The sequence below is a fragment of the Sinocyclocheilus rhinocerous genome, unplaced genomic scaffold (assembly GCF_001515625.1).
Source record: "Sinocyclocheilus rhinocerous isolate Xijiao unplaced genomic scaffold, SAMN03320098_v1.1 scaffold317, whole genome shotgun sequence".
Lineage (NCBI taxonomy): Eukaryota > Metazoa > Chordata > Actinopteri > Cypriniformes > Cyprinidae > Sinocyclocheilus > Sinocyclocheilus rhinocerous.
This window is the reverse complement of record NW_015633534.1, coordinates 75,487-100,219: the sequence shown is the minus strand read 5'-3', so window position 1 is coordinate 100,219 and position 24,733 is coordinate 75,487. Positions and strand designations below refer to the sequence as shown.

The 24,733-nt window shown below is 38.9% G+C and overlaps 1 protein-coding gene across 2 annotated transcripts; it reads right to left on the bottom strand.

The window, feature by feature from the left end:
• Positions 1 to 5,334: 5,334 nt before the first annotated feature.
• On the bottom strand, positions 5,335 to 17,996 carry LOC107744237 (ubiquitin-related modifier 1-like). Of its 2 annotated transcripts, none has more exons than XM_016557764.1 (5): positions 17,449 to 17,596; positions 15,432 to 15,502; positions 7,345 to 7,426; positions 6,254 to 6,302; positions 5,335 to 5,866 (listed from the first exon to the last, which is right to left on the bottom strand). In XM_016557764.1, exons 1-5 carry the CDS (start codon positions 17,523 to 17,525, stop codon positions 5,798 to 5,800), a joined length of 348 nt encoding a protein of 115 aa, XP_016413250.1. In that variant the 5' UTR covers positions 17,526 to 17,596; the 3' UTR covers positions 5,335 to 5,797. The 2 variants fall into 2 exon arrangements, with proteins under 2 accessions (XP_016413250.1, XP_016413251.1); XM_016557765.1 differs by lacking the exon at positions 17,449 to 17,596 and adding an exon at positions 17,938 to 17,996 and having other exon boundaries at positions 5,338 to 5,866.
• Positions 17,997 to 24,733: the final 6,737 nt, after the last annotated feature.

Sequence of the window (24,733 nt, the reverse complement as noted above, 5' to 3'; positions counted from 1 at the left end):
TTTTTTTTTTTACATTTGGTTTGTTTTAAAATGAACAAGTGGTCATGTATTTTACGTAAGTGCCTGGTTACAGCGTTGTACTAGCTTTCCTCACCCAAGTAAAGGTGTCCAGAAAACAGACGTCATTTCGTGTGTGTTGACAGAATAAACAGAGTACGGATTGTGATCACTTCTGAGGAGAAAATGGGGCTGTTGTGTCTTTAAGAGGCTGCTGGTCCCTCGCTCGCAGCTGCTGGCTTGTGTGCAATAGAAGACAGTGGAGATTCATTACTTCTACAGCACAATGGACATTTATCACCCCATGGTGTTATTCAAATTCAGTACCAAGCGAAGATCATCCCCACTCCCTCTCGCCGTTCGTCGTGGCAACACCGGTATTGTTACGGGAGCCTGAGAAAAGCCTTCATAGGAACGTGATGGTCCGTGCCATTCCATAAGAACCGTCCCATCAAGGCATTACTGAGGGCGTGAGGGATCGTCGAGCGACCCAACGCATCCCTCCTTCTCGCATTTGACCATTTTCTCCGCTTGCGTTAGTGAGGATACAGCGCTCGCGCGCACAGGACAGAGGCTTCCGCGCATTTTCATCACCGTCGCGTTGAGAGAAGAGGCTTTGCTGTGACACATCACACTACGGGCAACTAAAGTATCGAAATGGGTCGAGTGGAAATGGTTTTTTTTGGTAGTTTTTCGGGTTTTGCCGGTATCAGAAGATGATATTCCTTTGCCTGACGTCGAGAGGTGGAACTACAAGGATGTGCGCCCTTACAGGTGCAGCAATGGCGAAGAGCTGCTTCTGTAACAAGCAGGACTTTACGAAACTGCTCCTTAGCTCATTTAATTTGATTTCTCTTTTTTTCCAAAAGTGTTTCTTTTTATGTGGTGAGCTGAGGTTTAACATTTTCTTGTGTGGTTTATTCAGATTTTTAACAAGCGCACTGAACGCGCGTCAAACTTTTAACCCTCTTCTTAAAGGAAAAGCTTTCTACGAGGAAAATATGTTAGGGTTTAATTTTTTTTACTGTGGATTCGATTAAAATGAAGTTTCGGTTTATAAGTTAAAACCCGTTTAGGAACACGTGACTTTATTTTTCGTTTTTGAAAGACCGGTTGCAACTTTTTGTTTAAAAGTAAGAAAACAGAAATCGTATTCGTTAATCCTGAGGTAAAATGTACGTGCCAGAGCTATAAACTAACATCGGTTTGTTTGTTTATTTCATTACAGCAAACAACGCGATATACTTTTGCATTTGAAAGTAAAATACAGGCATTAAAAGAATGAGAAATGTGGAACGTAAGTGTTTAAACAGGTTTATAAAAGAATAACATTTTGTATGAAAATCTACTAGGCTAATAGGCCCAACTGCCACAGGGACACAATGTGAGATTTCAGTTTGTATTTGGTTTACACTTAGAATATATTTCCATGGAGTTGAAAAATAAGCTTTTCAAAGGGTCCCAGAGATTGATTGTCCAAACGCAATTCTTGTAAAATATAATTTAAATCCAAGAATTGTGCCTGGACATCTGTTGCTGGAGATTCAACATCTTCGTTCTGGAGGACATATAGGCCCTGCTCTCTGCTTCTACTGTAGCTACACTAAATATTCATTTTCGTAAAGTTTCGCTAAAGGTAAGAAGCACATTATATGATACAGGGACGATTATTTGACCAGTTATTCACATTTACTTTTAAATAACGTTCCCTAGATAAGCGCACTGAAATAAAAGAATTATCTTAACACTTTTGTTTGATACATTCGCATCCTTGAACATATTCGTCTGGGAAATGTAATATTGTTTATTTTCACTGAAAAGAACAGTGTGTATAGGCTAGTATATGTAGAACTGCAACGGTTATTTGAATGTTGCTTACTAAAGTTATTTTCAACAATTTCCCAAACGCAATTCGTTGACTGCAAGACTTTTCATAATGTTTTGTTCATAATCGTATTTAGCCTATGCTTTTGTCATTGTGTATGTATGGTAGATGAATAAAAAGTCACGCTGATTATAAAAGCATGGTGGGAAAATGCTTTGAGCATGCCTGAGTTTCTCATTCACTGAGACTGCCATCTTTTGCCCAAAGCTGCATGGTGAAGGACTTTTCAATGAAACGGCGTGAACTAAAACGCCATTTACTGAATTCATTTTCTGTCTCATTTATTATTACTGCAGCGATTGTTTTTGGTTACTGCTTTTATTTAATTTTGCATTTTACTGTCTGTGTGTTTCAACGCACACTGCAGGCCTGTATATTACAGACACAGGGTCAGGTAAAAAGTGTGTGTGTGTGTGTGTGTGTGTGTGTGTGTGTGCGCGCGCGCCCTGGCATCTGTCTGATTCTCGAGGACAAACACTAAAGATTAATTTAAGGTGATTCTGAATTTTCTTCAATTATCAAGCCAAATGCAGTTTAACAGCGGGGCAGCTGTCGCTAAATAGTTGTTTTGCCTTGATTATTCCATTTCAGACAGTCGATTGATTGTATTGGTAACTATACGTTTCACTTGCTTAATCAATAAACTGCTAATTACACTACAAAGTAGTTTCAGTGACGTTTTTGACAACGAAAAACACAACACCAAAACGCCCAAACGGATGGAATTTTGTTTGATATTTGGAAGCATTCACTTGAGCTCGAATTAAACCTTTGCACCTGCACCACGTGTGGTTCAGAAATGAAAGGGAATCATTAATATAATAAATAAATAAATAGAAACACGTGTGCTCTACCACTTATTTCAATGTACTCCTTCGTTTGACCATTAAGTTTATCTTTTGTGCATTGTAATAAAAGGTAAACACAGGGCCTGTTGGGCCCCACAAAATCTTTGCATTATAGGCAAGCGTTTGATAATAAAACAGTGTCATATATTAAAAGTAGCAATCTAATCACATTGTGGATTGTTGGAACACAAGCCAGACAAAAATAACGTTTTGCTACATGCAGGATATTTTAAACCTAATGACTAAGGCGAACCAAAGGGTTCGTGCGAGGCCTATCTTAAATTGACCACCGCTTGACTGTTTAGATTGTTTAACGAAAAATTTAATCACAAAAGTTATACAATTACATACAGGGTCAAATCAAAGTAGCGGCCATTTATTCCCTCCCGGGCTTCAAACTATTGTAGATTGCAGTTTGACTGTATGGCTACATAACGAAACGAAATTCAACAGAATATGTGTTTGCAAGATGTCTAAAATAAATGTCCATAATATTTTTTCTGTCACTGTTGTGTTGATAATCTTGTAAATGCTATTACCTTGCCTTTCGATGGCGCACTTCTAACGGTTATCGACGTCGAACCGTTAACTAAACTAGTTCCGGTGGAAGCACGGGTTTCCAAAATATATAGCTGAATACTAAAAGTACATCAGGCCTATAGCCTACTAATACAGCCGTATCCTGGCGGACCGGTGGATTCAAACGAGAGGTAGTAAAAATTCAGTATGTTTACTTTGTTTGAAGCTTTTAGCCAACGCCTGGTTTCAGGCCTGAACTTGAGCGTCAACACAAAAATGGTTTATTTGGTATAAAACAATGTAAATTTATAGACTGAATGAACGAGAAAACCATATTTTGAATGTGTTTGAAGAATTAAAAAAAAATAAACTAGTCTTCATGGACAATATTTTAATTATTCCTTAATTCGCACAGCAAAATTAGGCTACAGTGTCTGCGTTGTTTACATTTTCAAATGTCCGATAGAAAGATCTTTTTATTGCTACGATAAGTTTATTGCTACGATATTCAACACCTGAACGATAAACACTTTGTTGTGTTTGTTCTCATATTTTTTTAAAGAGGCAAGACGGCCGGCCTATATGCACCGTTTTGTAAAATCTGTGTATTTAATCTCGTCTTCAAACAGTAGGCCTATTTGTAAACAGGTAGCCTAGTTGATTTAAGGCAAGCTAAAGCGTTAAAATTGTTACTTTGACGTTGTTATAAATGTTTAATATTGTTATAAATTAATAAAGTTAATTATTAAAATGAATACAATAAAGTTCTACATAAAGCCTCATAATTGTCAAGCTTAGTTTGAGAATTAATTCATAGTTGTATTGTATAAAAATAACTTGTAATAACACAGAATGCTAAATCGGCCTAGTATTCATTCTAGTTAAAATTGTTACTTTGACGTTGTTATAAATGTTTAATATTGTTATAAATTAATAAAGTTAATTATTAAAATGAATACAATAAAGTTCTACATAAAGCCTCATAATTGTCAAGCTTAGTTTGAGAATTAATTCATAGTTGTATTGTATAAAAATAACTTAGAATTCTAAATCGGCCTAGTATTCATTCTATCGTGAGAAAAAAGACGACGGTGAAATTAAAATCTCTTTACAAACCTTGGTGTAGCTACTATTAATAAAGCTAAGTATAAACGGTTACATTTGTGTTCAATCTCTTGCTTCTTTATAATGTTGGCTAAGTCATATACAATATTTAGAATAATTGTACGCTTCTTAGACTCTAAACAAAGGGGAAAAAAACAGACCTATTTTTAGCTAATGTCGTTGAATTAATTGAATTAGGACAAAACACATTTTATAACAATATTTAATAACATATTTGATCCGTTTATGCTAAAAAAAATGCCCCAAAAATAGTTGTATCTATAGGCTAATCCTTTTGAATAACGTTTTGAAAATTAAGCGAAAATCAAAAGTGCGGATTACCTAAATAAGCCTAGTTTAAATCTTAGTAGGAAGTGCCTTTAATAAAAGAGAAATTGATTCATGGCCTCCCAACAGGTCACACTCCAGGAGAAACATGTTTACCCCTGTATTCCCCCTTTCACTCCACACACACACACACTTCTTCTTCGACAGCATTAGCATCTGTATTAGTGTTACTATTATCATACGGGTTTCCGTTGCAAATCGAGGCTTCAGCCAAGAGAGATTTGTGCTCGACCTCCCGCCGTCATCCTATAGTTTATACTAAGGAATATTCTTTAGGTGAACCCTAGGACAAGGCGGTCTACGCAAATCAATCTGCAACATAAAAATAATACATAATTTCACTAGAGAACTGCCATTTTTTTCTCTGTATGATGTGATGACGCTAAATGTTTCGTTCCAAAACTATAAGATAATATTTAGAGGTACATTTAGAACTATTTTGGGGTATACTAGCAGTTTATAGATGAGAGGGAATTAAAAAACCTCTTGTCCTCAAATAAATACTTAAGCTTAGCAGGTTGATATTTGATATTATGACAAATATAAAACATTAATGCATATTGTAGATATCTTTATTTAAATACTAACAAAACTCATTTGAATTTGCATTTTTGCACTACATATAAAATCACAAATAAAACAATATTGTGATAATATTTATTAATTCAGATAAAAAACAAAACAAAAAAAAAAAACGGATTTACATAGTAAACATACAATTGATAGCTATGGATCTAACAGAAAATGAATGAAAATTATAACGGAGCCATTTGACATGGGGCAACCGGTCCACCACGTCTCAGGAGAATCCTTCTGGACACTGGCTAGACAGAGTGACCTTCCTAATGAGCCCTTGCTCCCCATCGTAACCCCGCCACGCGGGGGGGACAGTGAACTGGCCCTCTGCAGCCAGATTCCCGATGACGTTACGTTTTATTAGACTTAAAATCAAAATAAGTCTTTTCACAGGATTGGTCGAAGTCCATGGCTGGGATTGATATCGGCCACCGATGCCATTGTTGATGGATCATCTGATTTTTGACCTTTTGAAGGGTGGAGGGGCTCCTGTATGGGCGTGGTGTTGATTTAGAGTCAGTTAGCCTCCATGAAGTGTGGAGATAAAGACAACATTATCCTGGTCCTGAAGCTGGTACTCCAGTTCACCCTGTAAGGGATGCATACATAATAAAAGAAAATGACAATAACATCTTTGAAAAATGTCTACACTGAAGATACCAAAAAAAAATTTATATATGAAATGTAAAATGTGGAAAATACTAGAAATAATCTTTGCTTTAAATCAACACATGATTTGCATGTTTTGGCCGTCATTGACAGTTGTTGAGACATTGACTTTTTTCCATTGATTGTGTTTCTTTAAATTACATCCTGATGCCAATACATGTTTCCTGAAAGAACAACCCAGCACAACCTTTATGTACATTAGATGAATGAAGAGAAGCTGACACTGGACCTAAAATGAGCATGTCATTAAAACAGAGACTGGAAGGAGTGATTGAGGAACTGTACACACACACACACACACTCTTACCATCAGTTCCCAGTCTGCGTCGTTGATCAATACGAGAATCCCGGGTCTACTGTGTGTGTAAAAAAGAAGAGCTCATGAAAGTGATGTGAGCTACACTGAAAACATGACAGTAAAGCAGCTCTCTGATAATATAATGCAGTCTGTTTATACGCAATGAAATCGCCAGTGCTGCGGTTTTCTAAGACCCTTGCATCTGCAGTTCATTAAATGAATGAGCTTCTCTCGTACTAACATACACGTGCAAGATGAAGCACAATAAAGACTATACATAGAACATCCTCTCATAAAAGATTAGCACAAAATTTATAATTACAGTGATCAATACAATAACACAATACAGCTTTATATACAATATAACACCATAATATCACTTTGGATTTTGCTTTAAGTGTCCATTAATACCTGCCTAATCAGATACTGCAAAAAAGTTTTTTTTTGTGTGTTAATAATACTCAAAAGAAATTTTAAATTAAAATGTTTTGTATTTTGTTTTAGATTTTAAGGTGCTAATGTAGGTGATGGGGTGGCCTAAACAATCGATGGTATGGTTTATACGCCTTTAAAGACTATACTGTGTACCAGAGGCTTACTGCAGTTATCCACAGCTGATTTCATTTTTTTCAGTAACCAGTCCATGCTACAGTTACGTCAGGGCAAGAATAAAGGTCATTTATGACGAATCTCTCTAAAAAAAAAAAAACCTGTTGGAGAATGCAAAAGCATAATTTTGGGGATAAAGTGATTGTATCAGAATTATAAAAAATAAAAATCCAACCGCTGTTTAGTATGAGCTGAGAAAGCAAGACTGTAGAACTATACTAACCGTACTAATTCTGAGCACACCACACACATTTAAATAAACATTTCCTTTATCTTTACTAATGCAATAATTATTTTATCACTGGTCAAATATTTAGGCGTCGCACCGGGGAGCGTGATGTGATTCTGCCTCCTTGACCTCACGGCGATTCTGCATCGAACGCGTAGCACTGCATTTATTACGAGTGTGTGTCTACAGCACGCGTGTATGTTTGCCTGAGCATCATCCTGCATCGGTAACGTATTTACTGTGCGTCTGCGTGTGTACTTACACAGTGTCGCCCTGCATAAAGAGCTCTGGGCGCTCCTTCAGCATGTTCCCTCGAATCCACGCAAGCAGCTGCTTCATGTCCCCTGTAAGAGTACCATCATAGAGGTCAAAGGTCACAGGTCAGAGTTCAGTGAGCCAGCCCCACGGTCGATGTGACGCGACAGAGCTTCGAATGCTCCGGGGGGATGCACAGGAGAATTAGTCCGTTTTATTGCTTTGAGAGCGATTACAGTGAAGCAGATGCTCTGGCCGACGGGAGGTAGCCTCCGCATCAATGCCATAAAAGTGTACAACTGCTTTGTAGTGCAATAATTTCTCTCATTGGCTTTTGTGTGGGAAGTGTTTGGGGGGGGGGGGGGGGGGGGGGGGGTTTGGACTGTCATTTTTGAGCGTGCCATTGAAAACATAGCAGTGATGCCGTTTAAATTCAGATTCGTAAACGCCATCGACTGTAGCCATATCAGCCCAAAAGTACCGACCAGATAAACGTGACTGGAATAGGCAGGTTATAAGGGTAGCGCCGAAATGATTGATGGATATAAACCCAGCAGTCCTATGAGAATTCAACTGAAATCTAGGATGTCTGCACACCCCCCCATGAAAACAAAATGTGCTTAGGCAGACGACCGTTGTAAGCCTATGATAAAAAGTCTGCGTGAAATTTTCTAAATTTTTGCTTGGAATGTTTGCTTGATTGTTTCACAATTTACTTTAGCCATGCAAATATTATCCAATCAAAGCTACTGGCTGTTATTCCACTAATTGTAGGACATTAAAGTTTGGCCTTCAAGACGTGTGATAGTTTTAGCATGTGATGATGGATAACGGTTTTATATCTGCACATGTGTGTAAGCAATGAAGTCCAGCTGTCCAACATGGCGGACAAGTCGGTATGTCCAACATTTACATTGTATCATCAGCGTCCATTTCTGGAACGTACCAATTTTCTGCTTAGAGGGGGGAGGAGACAAAGACGGAGAAAGAGTGAGGAAGAGGGGGGAGAAAAAAGAAAAAGAAAGAGATGGAGATTTTTCATTTGATCTGGGGAGGAGTTTGAATTTATTGTTTGCGAGTTTGCTGTGGTTGACATTGTTAAGGCTGAGCACGCAAATTGCGCACTTAGCGTATTTTGTATTCTTGAACATCATCTGTAAGAAAGGCCATTACACTTATTGTAAATGTGACATCAGAGACGGCGCTTTGAAAAACATCAAAAATAGCTACCGCACTGCCAACCCTATCCGAACACATGCATGGACTCACCTGCACAAAAAAAATCCATACTGCTGCTGATCCCTGTTCTGCAATATAATCCTGTGCATATGTTTAATCCTTGTGTGAATAAACATCCACAACAACATTTATAATTTACCTGAATCGTTGAAATAAATAGGATGTAAATATTACCACATGACTTTAATGCAATTTCATTTTATATAATCCTTGGACGTATTTGAAGGGGCATTACAGGATAGCTGGCAATGTCTGTGTAGGTGTTCTTATGTGTGTCAGCATATATCTCGGCTGTAAATCCCATAAGGGAAGATTTTTTTTTAAAGGAGTTCCATTAACTGAGGCGTTTGGCAACATTTAACAATGAACACCGTCCTCTCGCACTCTGCATGTGGTGGTAGATTTTACTGACACCTCAATCTCAATTCGAGCAGCAGGGATGGACATTTAGCTCTCAGGTATGGTGACTAGAACCAGAGAACCTGTGAAGGGGGGCTGGGAAACCCTTGATGAATTTGAGGAAACATGATGACCAGTAGATGTAGTCGCTTGTGGAGTTGTGCTACAGCTAACTGGCTATGCAAGCGTGTATAATTAGACCAGGACAAATTAGCAAGAGGACGAAAGAAGAGGGCAAGTGGGTGCAGGAGTGCGGGTCTATACAATACTCTCGACTGGGCAAGTTTCCATCAGAACTGAAGCTTTCAGAGATGTCAGCACCAATGCGTGCAAGTGTGTGCGCTTGTAAGCGTGTGGCGTGCTTCTCAGCGAGAGGCAGGGGTCGAGCAACAGAGGCTGTTTCAGGTTAATTGGATCGCTGTCAGCCTCTTCAGTTGTGTAACGATCGTTGTACCTTGCAGCTTGGCTAGCCCACAATCCTGAACCTATAAAGAAGAGTGATGCTTGCCTCAGTGCTATGCTACCGCAATGAATATTGACTAGCACCAAAAGCAGGGGCAAAAAAACAGACGTGATCACTTTCAGCCACATCAGTCCTTTGATTGGGGGAAGTTGAAAAAAAAAAAACGAAGCGAGAGTCTCCTGCTTCACTTTCTCGTACAAAGGGTGGTTTATGTGAGCCAGGGGCAATGAGTGAGGGGTCAATAAGATGCCCCACGTCTCTTTCGCCCTCATTCGAGATAGAATGGAAGACGAAAAGTACTGGATAGGTCATGGTGAGGTAGGAGGAGACCGAGGGAAAAAACGAATGGGAGGGGGGAGTATGCGTCACCGCAGACAGGTGCATGCTGGGATAAGGAATGCGTGGGAGGGTGGCGGCGTCTGTGTAGCACAGTGGCTGGCTAACTCTCTTCGTTTCCTTTCACTTTGCATGACCATCAGCATTATCGCCACTATCTGTGGGTGGGAGGGAATGAAGTCATTCATCTTGCTTGGGATATGAGGGTTGGCGTTTCTGTGACGATCGTGTGTATGTGTGTCTGGCAGCGGGGGGCTCAGCACTACTCATCAATCACTGTGGACCAGTGGACAGAAAATTTAGGCGGGATTAGTGTTGAGCATCAGTGTCAGCCTTAGCAAACATAGCCAGTCATCCGTGACATACTCAAATCATGCCCACAAACATGCGTATGGACTATAGGCTTCAAAAAGTGCTCCAAGGTCATCCCCCAGGCCCCTGCGAGGTCTCAGTGGCCACATTCCCTCCTGCCGTCCACTTTTGTGGACAGGTTGTCGTGGATACTCTGGTGCCACAGAGCACTGGATAGGTCATGGTGAGGTAGGAGGAGACCGAGGGAAAAAACGAATGGGAGGGGGGAGTATGCGTCACCGCAGACAGGTGCATGCTGGGATAAGGAATGCGTGGGAGGGTGGCGGCGTCTGTGTAGCACAGTGGCTGGCTAACTCTCTTCGTTTCCTTTCACTTTGCATGACCATCAGCATTATCGCCACTATCTGTGGGTGGGAGGGAATGAAGTCATTCATCTTGCTTGGGATATGAGGGTTGGCGTTTCTGTGACGATCGTGTGTATGTGTGTCTGGCAGCGGGGGGCTCAGCACTACTCATCAATCACTGTGGACCAGTGGACAGAAAATTTAGGCGGGATTAGTGTTGAGCATCAGTGTCAGCCTTAGCAAACATAGCCAGTCATCCGTGACATACTCAAATCATGCCCACAAACATGCGTATGGACTATAGGCTTCAAAAAGTGCTCCAAGGTCATCCCCCAGGCCCCTGCGAGGTCTCAGTGGCCACATTCCCTCCTGCCGTCCACTTTTGTGGACAGGTTGTCGTGGATACTCTGGTGCCACAGAGCTTGACCCTTCTCTTGTTTGGCAAGGCCACCAAAGTACAAGCGTATCCAAATGTTCCCAACCTCAGAGCTGGGACAGGGATGCAAAAATACAAACACACTTGGCCAAAAGTTTTATTTCTGTTCAATACACCTCAGACCCCAAGTGAAAAAACTAAGGCCAATGTACAGGCAGGTAAAGTGACTGGCTATAAATAAAGAGTACTACTACTAGGCTACCACAAAAATCTCAACAAATCCTAATAGTTTCTGAACGTCTGTCCCAAACAGATTCTCCAACTAAACAGCTGGATCATCCTTGAGTTACCAAAGTTGACCTTGCAGAACCATGTCTAAAGGGATAGTTCACCCAAAAATGAAAATTCTGTCATTAATTACTCACCCTCATGCCGTTCCAAACCCATAAGACCTTCGTTCATCTTTGGAACACAAATTAAGATATTTTCGATATCTTATTTTTGAAATCCGAGAGCTTTCTGACACGGCATAAACAGCAATGCAACTGACACGTTCAAGGCCCAGAAAGGTGATAAGGACATCGTTAAAATAGTCCATGTGACATCAGTGGTTCAACCGTAATTTTATGAAACTACAAGAATACTTTTTGTGTGCACAGAAAACAAAAATAACGACTTTATTCAACAATTTCTTCTTTTCTGTGTCAGTCTTCAACGCGCGTTCACGAGAGTACCATGATGTAGCTTAATAAATCATCTACTGATCAAAAATGTCATCTACAATTCTTCCAGGCAGGAACTTCTGAGAATGTGCACAGGATATAAGATCTCGCTTTCCTAATCCATCTTTTGCACTAATGACTCTCAAATGACTTGCCTTCCAATCCAGTGATGGCAGAGAACATGTTACCCACTCTGTGCTTAAATACAGGGGGCAATACAAGTGCTCCCCCACAACCAAACATCCCACCACTTTCACCCAAATGTCCCACCAGGAAGCTGTAGGAACGCAAGGTGTTTGTAGGAGTGAGGCATTTGTACTGTCAGGCAACCCAAAAAATGACTGCACACAAAAAGGACTTAGTGCTTTGTAACAATTGTCACTCCCTCCTTTACTGGCCCTCCATTCTCCATACCTTTACTGTGACCCCAGCACTAGGCATAAAAGATCCATCAACAGTATCACTGGCTGCATTTACAAGTGAAAGGGGCCGAATAATGGAGCAGTTAGGGGAAGAATGGCTGAGCGCAGGGAGGCTCACAGATGTTGGTGGTTGAGGGGGAGGTGGGATGTATGGAGAAGGGGCTCAGCTCCATTGTTGCTGAGGGAGGGAGGGGTGGGTGGAGGTTGAAAAAAACCTGATTTGTGATGGCAAGCCGGCACTGGTTCACCATTGGCCCAGCGTCAGGGTGAAAGCAGGACTGGCTAGAAGAAAAGGTGTCCAGGGAAGCGTGTGAACCAGGGCTCAGAGGTCAGGGGAGGAAAGGAGGCGAATGGGAAAAGGGCATCAGACAGAGGGAAGGCAGAAAAAAAAAAGATGTGGAGAAAGAGCCACATAATTTGCTATGATTTGTGTGACTCTCTTCTATAGGAATAGCAGAGAAAAAAAGACATCCTTGAATTCCAGCAGGGCATAAGGCCAATAAGTGAATCTTACTTCCGAATCTCTGGCATTGGGAGAGAAAGGCAGAGGATATTTGGAGCTAATTAAGTCATCAGTGCAGGGAATAGTAAAGCACTGGCTTGGTATAGAAAAGGTGCTAAACAACTGGCAGAACACTACAGTGTAATGATACATTGCTGTGGTTGCTGGGGTGTTCTGGGTGGTATCTAGAGCATTGCTTGGTGGTTACTTTCCTGTCCTCAACAAGTCAAATGATTGGAGGTATGTCACTAAGGGTGTGTTAGTAACATAGCTAACAAACACTTGTCATGTTTGGTGCGATTAAAACGAACTCTGGTGCGATTGCTCTGTTAGTGCGGTTCATTTGAGTAAGTATGAATGCTGCCATCCGAACCCTGGTGCGAACCAAACAAAAAACATGGGTCTCGGTCCGCTTCCAAACGAACTCTGGTGCGATTGCTCTGTTAGTGCGGTTCATTTGAGTAAGGGTGAACGCTGCCATCCGAACCCTGGTGCGAACCAAACAAAAAACATGGGTCTCGGTCCGCTTCCAAACGAACCCTGGTGTGGTTCGACTGAAATATGAATGCAACATGGACCAAATACTTCTAAACGAACCAAAAACAGTATGTAATGACAAGATGTGACATGATTTGACAACGCGGAACGAGCGCTGTATCCAAAACAAGATGAGCAGACGGCAAACGTGGAGCAACGAGGTAAAGTGCCTTTTATGAGCTCTTTGTGAGTTTGCAGGTGGTAAAAATTAAATCATATGTACACACAACAATGAGCGATTTAATCGAACACACCTATTGCTTGGGGTGTTCGGTAAGTCCCGTCACAAAATATGTGTCATTCAACCCGACCAATCAGGTTGTGGACATACGACTATGCCTTTAAGTTCGACCAAACAAAAAACATGGGTCTCGGTCCGCTTCCAAACGAACTCTGGTGCGATTGCTCTGTTAGTGCGGTTCATTTGAGTAAGGGTGAACGCTGCCATCCGAACCCTGGTGCGAACCAAACAAAAAACATGGGTCTCGGTCCGCTTCCAAACGAACCCTGGTGTGGTTCGACTGAAATATGAATGCAACATGGACCAAATACTTCTAAACGAACCAAAAACAGTATGTAATGACAAGATGTGACATGATTTGACAACGCGGAACGAGCGCTGTATCCAAAACAAGATGAGCAGACGGCAAACGTGGAGCAACGAGGTAAAGTGCCTTTTATGAGCTCTTTGTGAGTTTGCAGGTGGTAAAAATTAAATCATATGTACACACAACAATGAGCGATTTAATCGAACACACCTATTGCTTGGGGTGTTCGGTAAGTCCCGTCACAAAATATGTGTCATTCAACCCGACCAATCAGGTTGTGGACATACGACTATGCCTTTAAGTTCGGTATCTTTAGGTTCACTGTCAAAAATGCCAGTGTGAACGCTAAGCAGACCAGGACCAAATGTATTGCTTTCTTTTTTGGTCCAGACCAAACAAACCAAGAGAACCGAAGTGTGAACGCACCCTAACACAAACAGTGCACGATACATTACAGACTTAAGGTTAAATGGACAGTTCACCCAAAAAGGAAATTCCTTCATCATGTAATTTCCAAACACATATCTCTTTGTTTTTCTGTGGAACAAAAATTAAGGTATTTTGAAAAAGTGTTTTTTCCATGCAATATTTTGGACCCCATTGACATTCATTATATGGACAAAAACAGCATTCCACAAAATAAAGTCACACAAAAAACGTTTAGAACATCATTACAGCATGTAAATTATGACCGAATTTTCATTTTTGGGTGAATTGTGCTTTTAATACTTAGTTAGGGGTTTGGTATAATTATGAGTAATAGTAACTCCATGAACACAACAGACAAGGTATATTTTTTTAAATACTCACAGGGATCTGATTGGCCAGGGAGTGTCACATGATGATTCTTGACCCCATCAAAGAGAAGTTCAGCTCCTCCTCTAAAACAGGAAAAAACACAGCGTGCATAATGCTGTTATTGCCTCTTACAGGTAGACCTTCAACAACATTAAATGTTCAGTAAATGTTCTCCTGTTTCTAAAATCATTTAGCAGTATCCTCCATGCAGCTTTAAATGACTTAACATCTAGTCTATGGCAAAACACTGTTTCTTGTCCTTAATATTTTGTCATTTAATGTCAAAGAGATAAAAAAAAAATGTATTTTATGATTTTAAGCAAGAAAGAATAACACTCTTGGAGAGCACCAGGTTGTATGTATGGCATCAACACTGTACTTTCTTCTTCAAAAATAAATATATAAATACATTTTTTACATAACTTACATAAAAGAAGGTGTGAGAACCAACATATTTATCACAAAGACGACAAAATCACAGTATACATTCAAGCAGTCAAGCAGCATTTAATAAACGCAACTCAGTATGTGACAGAGATCCGTGTAAGAACCAGAGAAGGTGCATGTCAGTGGAAAAACAAACAGATAGGGACATGAAGTCAGAGTAGGACTCATGTAGCAGGTGCAGGCCCAATAAAGAGAGCTCACATCTCCTGGAGAATGCCCAGTTGTCCTCCAGATCGCCAGGCCTGGCGAGATGCCCGTACTCTAGCGGCACAGAGAGAAGCCAGCCTGTGTGCCAGCCTCAGAAAGGCCACTCACAAACACCACCTCTGTCCATAGACAGTCACATAGGACTCTGTTGCGACTTGAAAGCAGTGAGGACTTTGACCAAAAGCCAAATGCAAAATTTTTCTGCACCCAGTGAATTCTGGCCAAGATTTCATTGACATTCATTATATGGACAAAAACAGCATTCCACAAAATAAAGTCACACAAAAAACGTTTAGAACATCATTACAGCATGTGAATTATGACCGAATTTTCATTTTTGGGTGAATTGTGCTTTTAATACTTAGTTAGGGGTTTGGTATAATTATGAGTAATAGTAACTCCATGAACACAACAGACAAGGTATATTTTTTTAAATACTCACAGGGATCTGATTGGCCAGGGAGTGTCACATGATGATTCTTGACCCCATCAAAGAGAAGTTCAGCTCCTCCTCTAAAACAGGAAAAAACACAGCGTGCATAATGCTGTTATTGCCTCTTACAGGTAGACCTTCAACAACATTAAATGTTCAGTAAATGTTCTCCTGTTTCTAAAATCATTTAGCAGTATCCTCCATGCAGCTTTAAATGACTTAACATCTAGTCTATGGCAAAACACTGTTTCTTGTCCTTAATATTTTGTCATTTAATGTCAAAGAGATAAAAAAAAAATGTATTTTATGATTTTAAGCAAGAAAGAATAACACTCTTGGAGAGCACCAGGTTGTATGTATGGCATCAACACTGTACTTTCTTCTTCAAAAATAAATATATAAATACATTTTTTACATAACTTACATAAAAGAAGGTGTGAGAACCAACATATTTATCACAAAGACGACAAAATCACAGTATACATTCAAGCAGTCAAGCAGCATTTAATAAACGCAACTCAGTATGTGACAGAGATCCGTGTAAGAACCAGAGAAGGTGCATGTCAGTGGAAAAACAAACAGATAGGGACATGAAGTCAGAGTAGGACTCATGTAGCAGGTGCAGGCCCAATAAAGAGAGCTCACATCTCCTGGAGAATGCCCAGTTGTCCTCCAGATCGCCAGGCCTGGCGAGATGCCCGTACTCTAGCGGCACAGAGAGAAGCCAGCCTGTGTGCCAGCCTCAGAAAGGCCACTCACAAACACCACCTCTGTCCATAGACAGTCACATAGGACTCTGTTGCGACTTGAAAGCAGTGAGGACTTTGACCAAAAGCCAAATGCAAAATTTTTCTGCACCCAGTGAATTCTGGCCAAGATTTGTTTTGAGAAGCTCTGTCTTTCTGTCACTCTGATGCCATCTAAGTTCTCTGTCGCTTTATGCCTATGTTTCTAAATAGCATACCGCCATACTACACGTATTATTTCTGTAATATACAATACGTGTACTGTGCACAGTATGCAACTTTTCTGTATGCATGGCATACCCTGATGGCCTAGTACATTTGTCAAAAAGTGCGGTATACAACAGAGGGTACTATGTTGGATACTGTATTTCACAATACAATGCGCTCAACACATCTTTCCGACTCATTATGGGATTATGCAGCTGCACTTCTTAACATTTTAACACAAAATTTGATTTAAAAAAAAAAGCCATGATCATTTAGAAGATTATAAGTGAACAGCATTCGCTGAACTGCACAATGAAATGTCGTTGTGTGAAAGGTTTGTTGTTGGATAATCTGTACCGTTTCACATTCTGGCAATATTCAGGGTATACAGGAAAGTATGTATTCTGTTCCAAACAGCCTAATTTTTCTCCTCAGAAAGTTGTCTAGAGGTTGTGCTGTGGTTAAGCGGTTAGTGCGCATGATCTGACATCTTGAGTTGTGATTCTTATATGATTCAAATCCAGCTGTCAAACTTTCCAAACTCCATTCTTCCTTTTTTCCTGAGGTTGTAAACATTATGAGAGGCTATAAGGCCAGGAAATTATTTGATTTGTTTAATCAGTATTACTTTGTTTAAACCCCTAGAAAGTTTATGTATGTATTTTATTTTTATTTGAATTATTTCTTGTTTTGTTTCTCTGTTATAGTATGTATTATTAATAAGTATGTCTCAGTCTGTAAGGACTTACAGTTGTGCTTAAGTTAGTCTATAATGTTCTGTTAATGTTGAAATGCAAAAAATAACTAACTAAAAGATCCCTCTTTCCACATCATTTCCTGTCCCCTCTCTACTATATTCTATTAAAAAGGGAGCAAAACGGGGAGGAAAAACCCCCCATAAAACTTAGTAGTATACATTTCCTCATAAACTGAAATGTCAAAACGTTGGGTTAGCAGCTATAATCCACCACTAATGGAAAAACAATGATTTGATTATCATAAATTAGACCTGTATTATTCTGATATACAGTATACTTTAAGCATAATGTTAAAAAACAAAGTGTGTGTCAAACCTTTTTCTGACATGAGGGAAAATCTCTGGCTGACATTTCAGTGTGGCATTGAAATATCTTCTCATCGATGTAACCATTGTTTCTTCTTATAAACATCCGGAAACCTCATTTCTATTAAGACTAAAGCTTCTCCAACCGAGTTTACGTCAACATCGATTATTAATTTGTCCAGTTTAGGTGAGTGAAGCAGTTTATTATTTTAGTCCATTTCAAGTGCACGCGACGACTGCGTGATTGACAGCTCTGACAACACCGCGAACGCGTGCTGCTTCAAGTAAATATGTAACATGAATTTCATTTTTATAAGGTTACTTTTTCATTTAAACCGGCTTTTCTTGTCACCACTGCCGTTAAACCGCTGAAAAAGTAACAGTCTTTATCAACCCAGTCCCTTAGATAAAGCTTCAGTCGAGTTGGTTTGAAGACTTTTCGTTCAACTGGAACACAAGGCAAAGGCGAAGAATCATAAACAAAGCAATAAATACAAACCCAAACTCCAGGTGCAGACCTAAGGGCGCTGCCATGTTGCTGTAAAAGCCGGAAATAATCACCTATCTTCACCGGAAATGACATCTTCCTCTGAGGAGCCCATTTGCTGTGAGGACGTTTCTGTTCTGTGTGTTGACTCTTTGGTCAAACGTTGGTTCTTCTTTGGGTATTTGCTCCATTATACAGTATAAAGAACGTAAATCTTATAAGAATAATCTAAAATATTTTTTGTAATTTATATTAAATTGCAGATAAATTAGGAAACATTTTGGGCGCTGCAACTAAGAACTATTCTATTCTATTCTAATCTATTCCTTAAACTACTTCAGTCTGTGTGCATTGAATTTATTTAATACACGAGTTTCACAATTTGAGTTGAATTACTGAAATAAATGAAGTTTTCCACGACATTCTAATTTATTGAGATGCACCTGTACTCTATTGAAACACACACACACACACACGCGCGCACGCACGTACACACAAATTCTGAGTTCATAATTGAACCACACTGACATAAATTTGAACATAAAGTTCATAAGTTTGTTTGTTTTTCATTAAGTTTGTTTAAATTCTGCTCAAAAGTCTCTTTAATGGCAGGCTCCAAGGAGATATAGTGTAAGTGGTATAGTGTGGGCCTGCAAGCCCAGCTATTATATTGCTGATTATAATTATTATTTTTAATGTGATTTAAATGTTCCCATAATGTCTAAAATGTCTCCTCAGGAAAGGCGCAGTGCTGTCATGTATGCTGGAGTGATGTGGTGGTCCCCCACCCCCTCGGCCTCTGTCACACTGGTGACAGGTCTGTCCCGACTAGGAGCAGATTGAATTGCAAATCTCCTGCCTTCTGTTGGCGTTCGAGGCTGAACTGGCCCTTTGCAGCCGGCCATTCATGTGGTAATGTGAAATCTGAGGGGCAAGGGGGGCCCTGGGGCCACAGAGAGTCACATGAGGGGACACTCCGGACTGACTTCCAAAAATACCATTATCACTATGAATTTGGACTATCACACTGGTATGTGCACACTAAAACGACATATATATTTTTTAACATATAGCCCTGATTAAGCAAACGGATGGGATGTGTACTTATCTTGGCTTCTGTTATATTTTCTTTAAAAGCACAGCTGTTAACTTTGCAGGTTGTACAGGACAGACAGTAATATGAGTTCAGTGGTGTGTATGTGTGTGTGAATAAGTGTGTGTGTGCGTGTGGTGGATGCGGCATGAGCTCTAGATTTAGATGACAAAGTGTTAAAGCACCAAGACATGTAATCCAGTCACTTTACATGTACTTAGCCGTTCAGGACATGACAGGCTGTTCCTGCGCTGTCACCAGCGGATCCGTCTGTAAATAAATCAGCTTCCAGAGAAAGAGAAAGAGTGAAATTAGTGCTAATATACATAATGACACCAAATTTTATTTACCAAAATAAGCTGGAAAAAAATGAGTTGCTTATGTTTAAAAGTGCATGTTACAGCTTTTCCCCAGGCATTTTTAGAGCAGCAATACCAACCCCAGAATCCTGTTGTGTTGAAAAACACTTCACCCACAAATAGCCCACAGGCACACAAAAAGCATTTTCACATGATTGACAAACAAATAGAAAGTCACATACTATAATACTACAGTAGAATGACAGGTTCACCTTGAACTTCCATTTGTTTTTTTGTTTTAAATGTTCAAAATATTCCAGTTGCTTGAAGAGTGAGTGTGTATGTGTATGTGTGTGTGTGTGTGTGTATATATATATGCGTGGCTGTACACAAATTTGAGAGAAAGAATGGTGGATGATGAAAAAAAAAAAGAGAAAGAATAATTCTTTTTTTCAAACAGCTCATTATCTGCTTGAGTGTGGTTATATGGCTTGGATATATATATATATATATATATATATATATATTTAATAAAATATAAAATAATTATATATATTTTAAATGTAAACAAATATATTCAACATACAACTTATTCAACTTTACATGCTTTTTAGTTTCCTAAATAAATGTTTTTAATAATGATTAATTTAATATTTTTAATAAAATGTGTACTTAAATTAATATTATATATATATCATCTTATTTAATGAACTATATACCATAAACAACAATATTACGATATACAATATACCATATACAATAATATAAGGTGATCAGCATTTTAGTTACCTATACAATTTTTAATAAAATATGTATTTGTATTAATATTTAATAAGAAATACATTATAATATATCAAACTTAATATTCCCAGGTAAAGGTGATCAACATTTGATTACAAAATAACGTTACCAAAATAAATGATACTTTTAAGCACCAGTTTCAGTCATGTGCACATGAAATCTAATAAGATATCTTATTAACATTTACAAAAACACCAAACAAATTTGCTCTTAATATATTATATAATAGTTCATATTCTAGATTTGATACTTTTTTAAAAAATGTGTTTGTATTCATATTTAATAATAATAAAAAACATTCAAAATTAGGGTTGCAAAGGGGTGGAAAATTTCCGGTAAATTTCTGTAAACTATCCAAAAATCCCTGGAATATTCCAAAAAATCCTGGAAAGTTTGCAAAATTTCTGGAATATTTCCGAAATTTACTGGACATTTTCCACCTGTTTGCAACCCTATTCAAAATATGAAACTCAACATTCCCAAGTAAGGGTGATCAACTTTTCTCAGTTACCAAAATAAATAATACATTTTAGCACCAGTTTCAGTCATATGCACATGAAATCTAATAAGACATATTATTAATGTTTACAAAAACACATACAAATTTGCTCTTATTATATTATGTAATATTCCATATTCCAGCTTTGATAAGGTGCATGCTGTTCTTTTCAGAGCAGATTGTGTATGTGTGTGCTATTGTGTGACTGGTCGTTTGAGTTCGCCGACCACAGTGGCCTTCAATAAAAGATTTTAATCTGCATTTCCCCAATATTTTGAGCACAGTGACGTGTGACGGGCAGCTCGGCCGTGTCTTTGTGTGCTGAGCGGGCCTTCAGAGCCTGATGTCCCTGTGTCTCTGTCAGTGTGCCCGCTTTGCCAGCAGTGCCTGGTGGACCTTTCTCTGACTGACACAGCTGTGCGGGGGACATCACACACACACACAAACGTTTGCGCATACACACACTGAGAGATTGCATCATGGCTTCTCTGCAGCCCCCTCCATAGCCACCATCTTGTCTTGGTGAAGTCACTTTAGGCTGACGCACTCACAACTCAAAGGCAGCACGCATGCTCTGTCGCAGGGCATTCACACACACACACACACACACACACACACACACACACAGCCTCCTGTAGTGTGTCTAAGTGTGAGAAATGTGAATGGACCAGCTTAGTGGCCTTCACAAGGGCCTGATCCTGGGGTCCAATGGAGCGCCCACATACATTAGCTACACATCAAATTAAAAGTCACAAACTATTTCAAGAACAAAGAAAATACACAATCATTTGTTACCATTTTGACTGAATTGACTAAGATTTTATAATGTTTATATGAAACAGGACTTACCAGTCAGAGTGTTTTGACGGCATGCACACACACACACACACACACACACACACACACACACACACACACAGACAGACAGACAGATAAAGCAAAGTGTGTATTTCATCTTTATACTTTGATGAACTTTGATGAATATATGCAAGTTTTATGAATGGAAACAGCATTTAAAGGGTCCGATTTGCCCAGTTCTGCAAGAATAGCAAAATTAAAGGAATTCCGCAAGAAAACCTTGAATAGATTATGTTTAGTAATAATAATACTAAACTTGTGTCTACAACAAACATATTAAAATGTGTGGTATTGAGTAGGGTCAAGTGCAGTGAGACGAGAATGCTGACGTCACTACACTCCGTCTCACTGGAGCTCGAGCTCGACGCTGCTGCCACCTTGTGCTCATATTGTAGAATTACACTGTTTAAATTCTGTTTGTGGTCCTAAACCAGGAAGTGTACAACCCTAATATATATTAATAAAATATTGTTTTATTGTTTATTGAAAATATTATTGTTTAACCTGTTAAATTCACTGGCTCACCGGTGAACCCACTTGTTTACATGTTTATAACAGTAATATCTTAGTCTAACCCTAAAGTAATCTTGTCAAACTATATATATATATATATATATATATATATCTCATTCGAAAGCTTAAAGACTCTGGTTTTCATATTTGGTGGCTGGATTATTATTATTTATTTTTTTCCAATATATATTTAACAGAGCGATTAAATAAAATTAATGAGCTAAAATTAATTTTTGAATTTTAGGCAAAAGTACTCATCAGAGTCAGAGAGATCTGACCTCTATTTTGAAATAGTGATGCACATGTAAAATTATGAAAAAATGGTAACCCTCTGTTAATTTTCAAAGATAGTATCCATTCTATTTCTTAAGGAAAAAAAAGGTCTAAAGTGTTTATTCCTAGAACCCAAGCAGGGTCCCCGCCGCATGTTTGTTAGAATATGATGCCTACTTCATAAATATTGTTAAAAGTATATTTATATATGGAAATGGGGTGTCCATGGTCACTTATGGAGCTTGGTGGTCATCTAGTGGAAAAGTCTGGTATTGCACCCAAACAAAAATCACACTGAAAGCAAATTTTTTTGAGATATCAACCTCAAATTTGGAACTTTTAGATTTGATTTTCTAGCCGTTTTAGAGTTCTGTAAAATACAGTGTTCGGAAGGTTACTTTGGCAATGTAATAGGTTACAGATGACAAGTTACCCTATGCAAAATGTAATAAGTAGCATAACTATTTAAATTACTTTATTAATGTAACTGTTTTTTTTTTCACATCTATTGATAGTTTTCACATGACATCACGCTTATAGGAACGCCCATCTGGAGGGCAAAACAAAGCTTTGTTCCACTGACCGCCAGTTATTTTTACGCAGTTTGCATTAAGTAGTAATGTAGTAAAACGCAGATATTAAAAGGCGAAATTCAGTAAACACCTTATTGATGATATATATTTTGTACAGGCAAGCAGATGAAGCCAGAATATAAACGCAATGTGCAAAGTTTCACATTAAATGGTTTCCAAAACCATTAGAAGGAAAACACTGAACCATTAAGCGGATTGCGTGGGGGGGGGATTATTATGTTTTGAATATGGTTACTTTTCTTACAAAAATGCATTGATTCGCTACAGGAGGCCTTTGTTCACTCCCCCCCCCGAGCCGTGTGAGACACTTTGTTTTATGGATGGACACTTTTTATTTCACTTCTTTTGGACTGTTCAACTGCAACACCCGCTGACTGCAATGATAGAGCTTGGAAGAGCCAGGACAATTTTAAATATAACTCCCGACTGGATTCGTCTGAAAGAAGAAAGTCATATACACCTAGGATGCCTCGGGGGTGAGTAAAACACAGCCTAATTTTAATTTTTGGGCGAACTAACCCTTTAAGGCACTTTAAGTGTTTTTACAACGTTTTGTCGCACTGTTTAATGATTGAAATATTGCCGCGGGTGCTTAATATGGATTGCAAATGGCCAAAACTTGCATTTTGTTCACATACCTTTGTTTTATTCTTTTGAGAGGTGATCTAAAATATTTGCGGCTGTGAAACTGATGGAAAATTGACAGGCTTGTCCTGCAGTTCTATGAATGTTTTGCCCTCCAGGGCTACGTTCAGACCCGACAAAACAGTGCAAAACGTTTTTTAAACGGAAACGGTGGTGCGTTGAACACCCTGTTCTGATGACGCAAGAGTTGCAACTATGGCAGCTGAGAAGGCCATTCTTTGTGTTCTTTTTGAAGAATTTTCGGAGCCTGATGAAATTGATATAAATACGTGTTTAATACTGCAGTATACGCTCGATGTTACAGTCACAGTCCTTGCCGTCCAGAATAAAGGAGAACATCCCAATCGAGTGAAGGGATTTGTGGAAACTGTGGTTCCTAATTATTGTGATCCAACATTTGCCTCGCATTTCAGGATGAAAAGACAAACATTTCAGGTGAAGGATAATCCACTTCTTACCTCCGAGACTGTGTTATGATCTATATGACCTTATTATTTTTATTGTGAGTATTAGGCTTATCATTATTGCTGATCACTGTTGTTGTGCTATGTTATTGTAATATTTACCATTATATAATCAGAGGGGTATAGAAAAGTTTATGAAAGTGTCACTCCATAATACAATAGCAAAATATATAAATATGTATTGTATTTTTATGTTACATTAATCAGTATTTAGCACACCTTCCTAAGGAAAGGATATGGACCAGAAGACATTGTAATTACTAAATGATATTTAGACAGACTTAAAGAAGTTCCAGATCTATACTTGTGCTCTTATTATTTCAGTTATTTTGCCTTTAATGTAAATAAACATGTGCAAACAATATACTTGCTCTTGTGAATTTATTTTGATGTTAATTGCATTGTGCCAGCTGTCTCTTTAATACCGCGTGGTTTATATACATGTTGCTGCTGATTGGGCTGACATTTTTGAATCACCAAACAAGAGAAAATGTATCTCAAACCCCGTTGCACACCGTTTCCAGGAAACATGTAGTTCAAACCGGAAACCGTAGCAAAACGTTGCGCACCGGTTTGAGCTTGAACTTGCCCCAGGTCTTCAAGCCGGTCATGTGACTGAAAGCTATGAATTATAACCTTAACAATTTCTTCGCCTCCGAATGCACACGCGTGCGTCGTTATACTCTCTTGAACAAACGGCAGAGACAGGCACGGAAGAAAAGAAATAGTTAAATAAAATCATTCATTTTGTTTTCATTGTGCACAAAAAG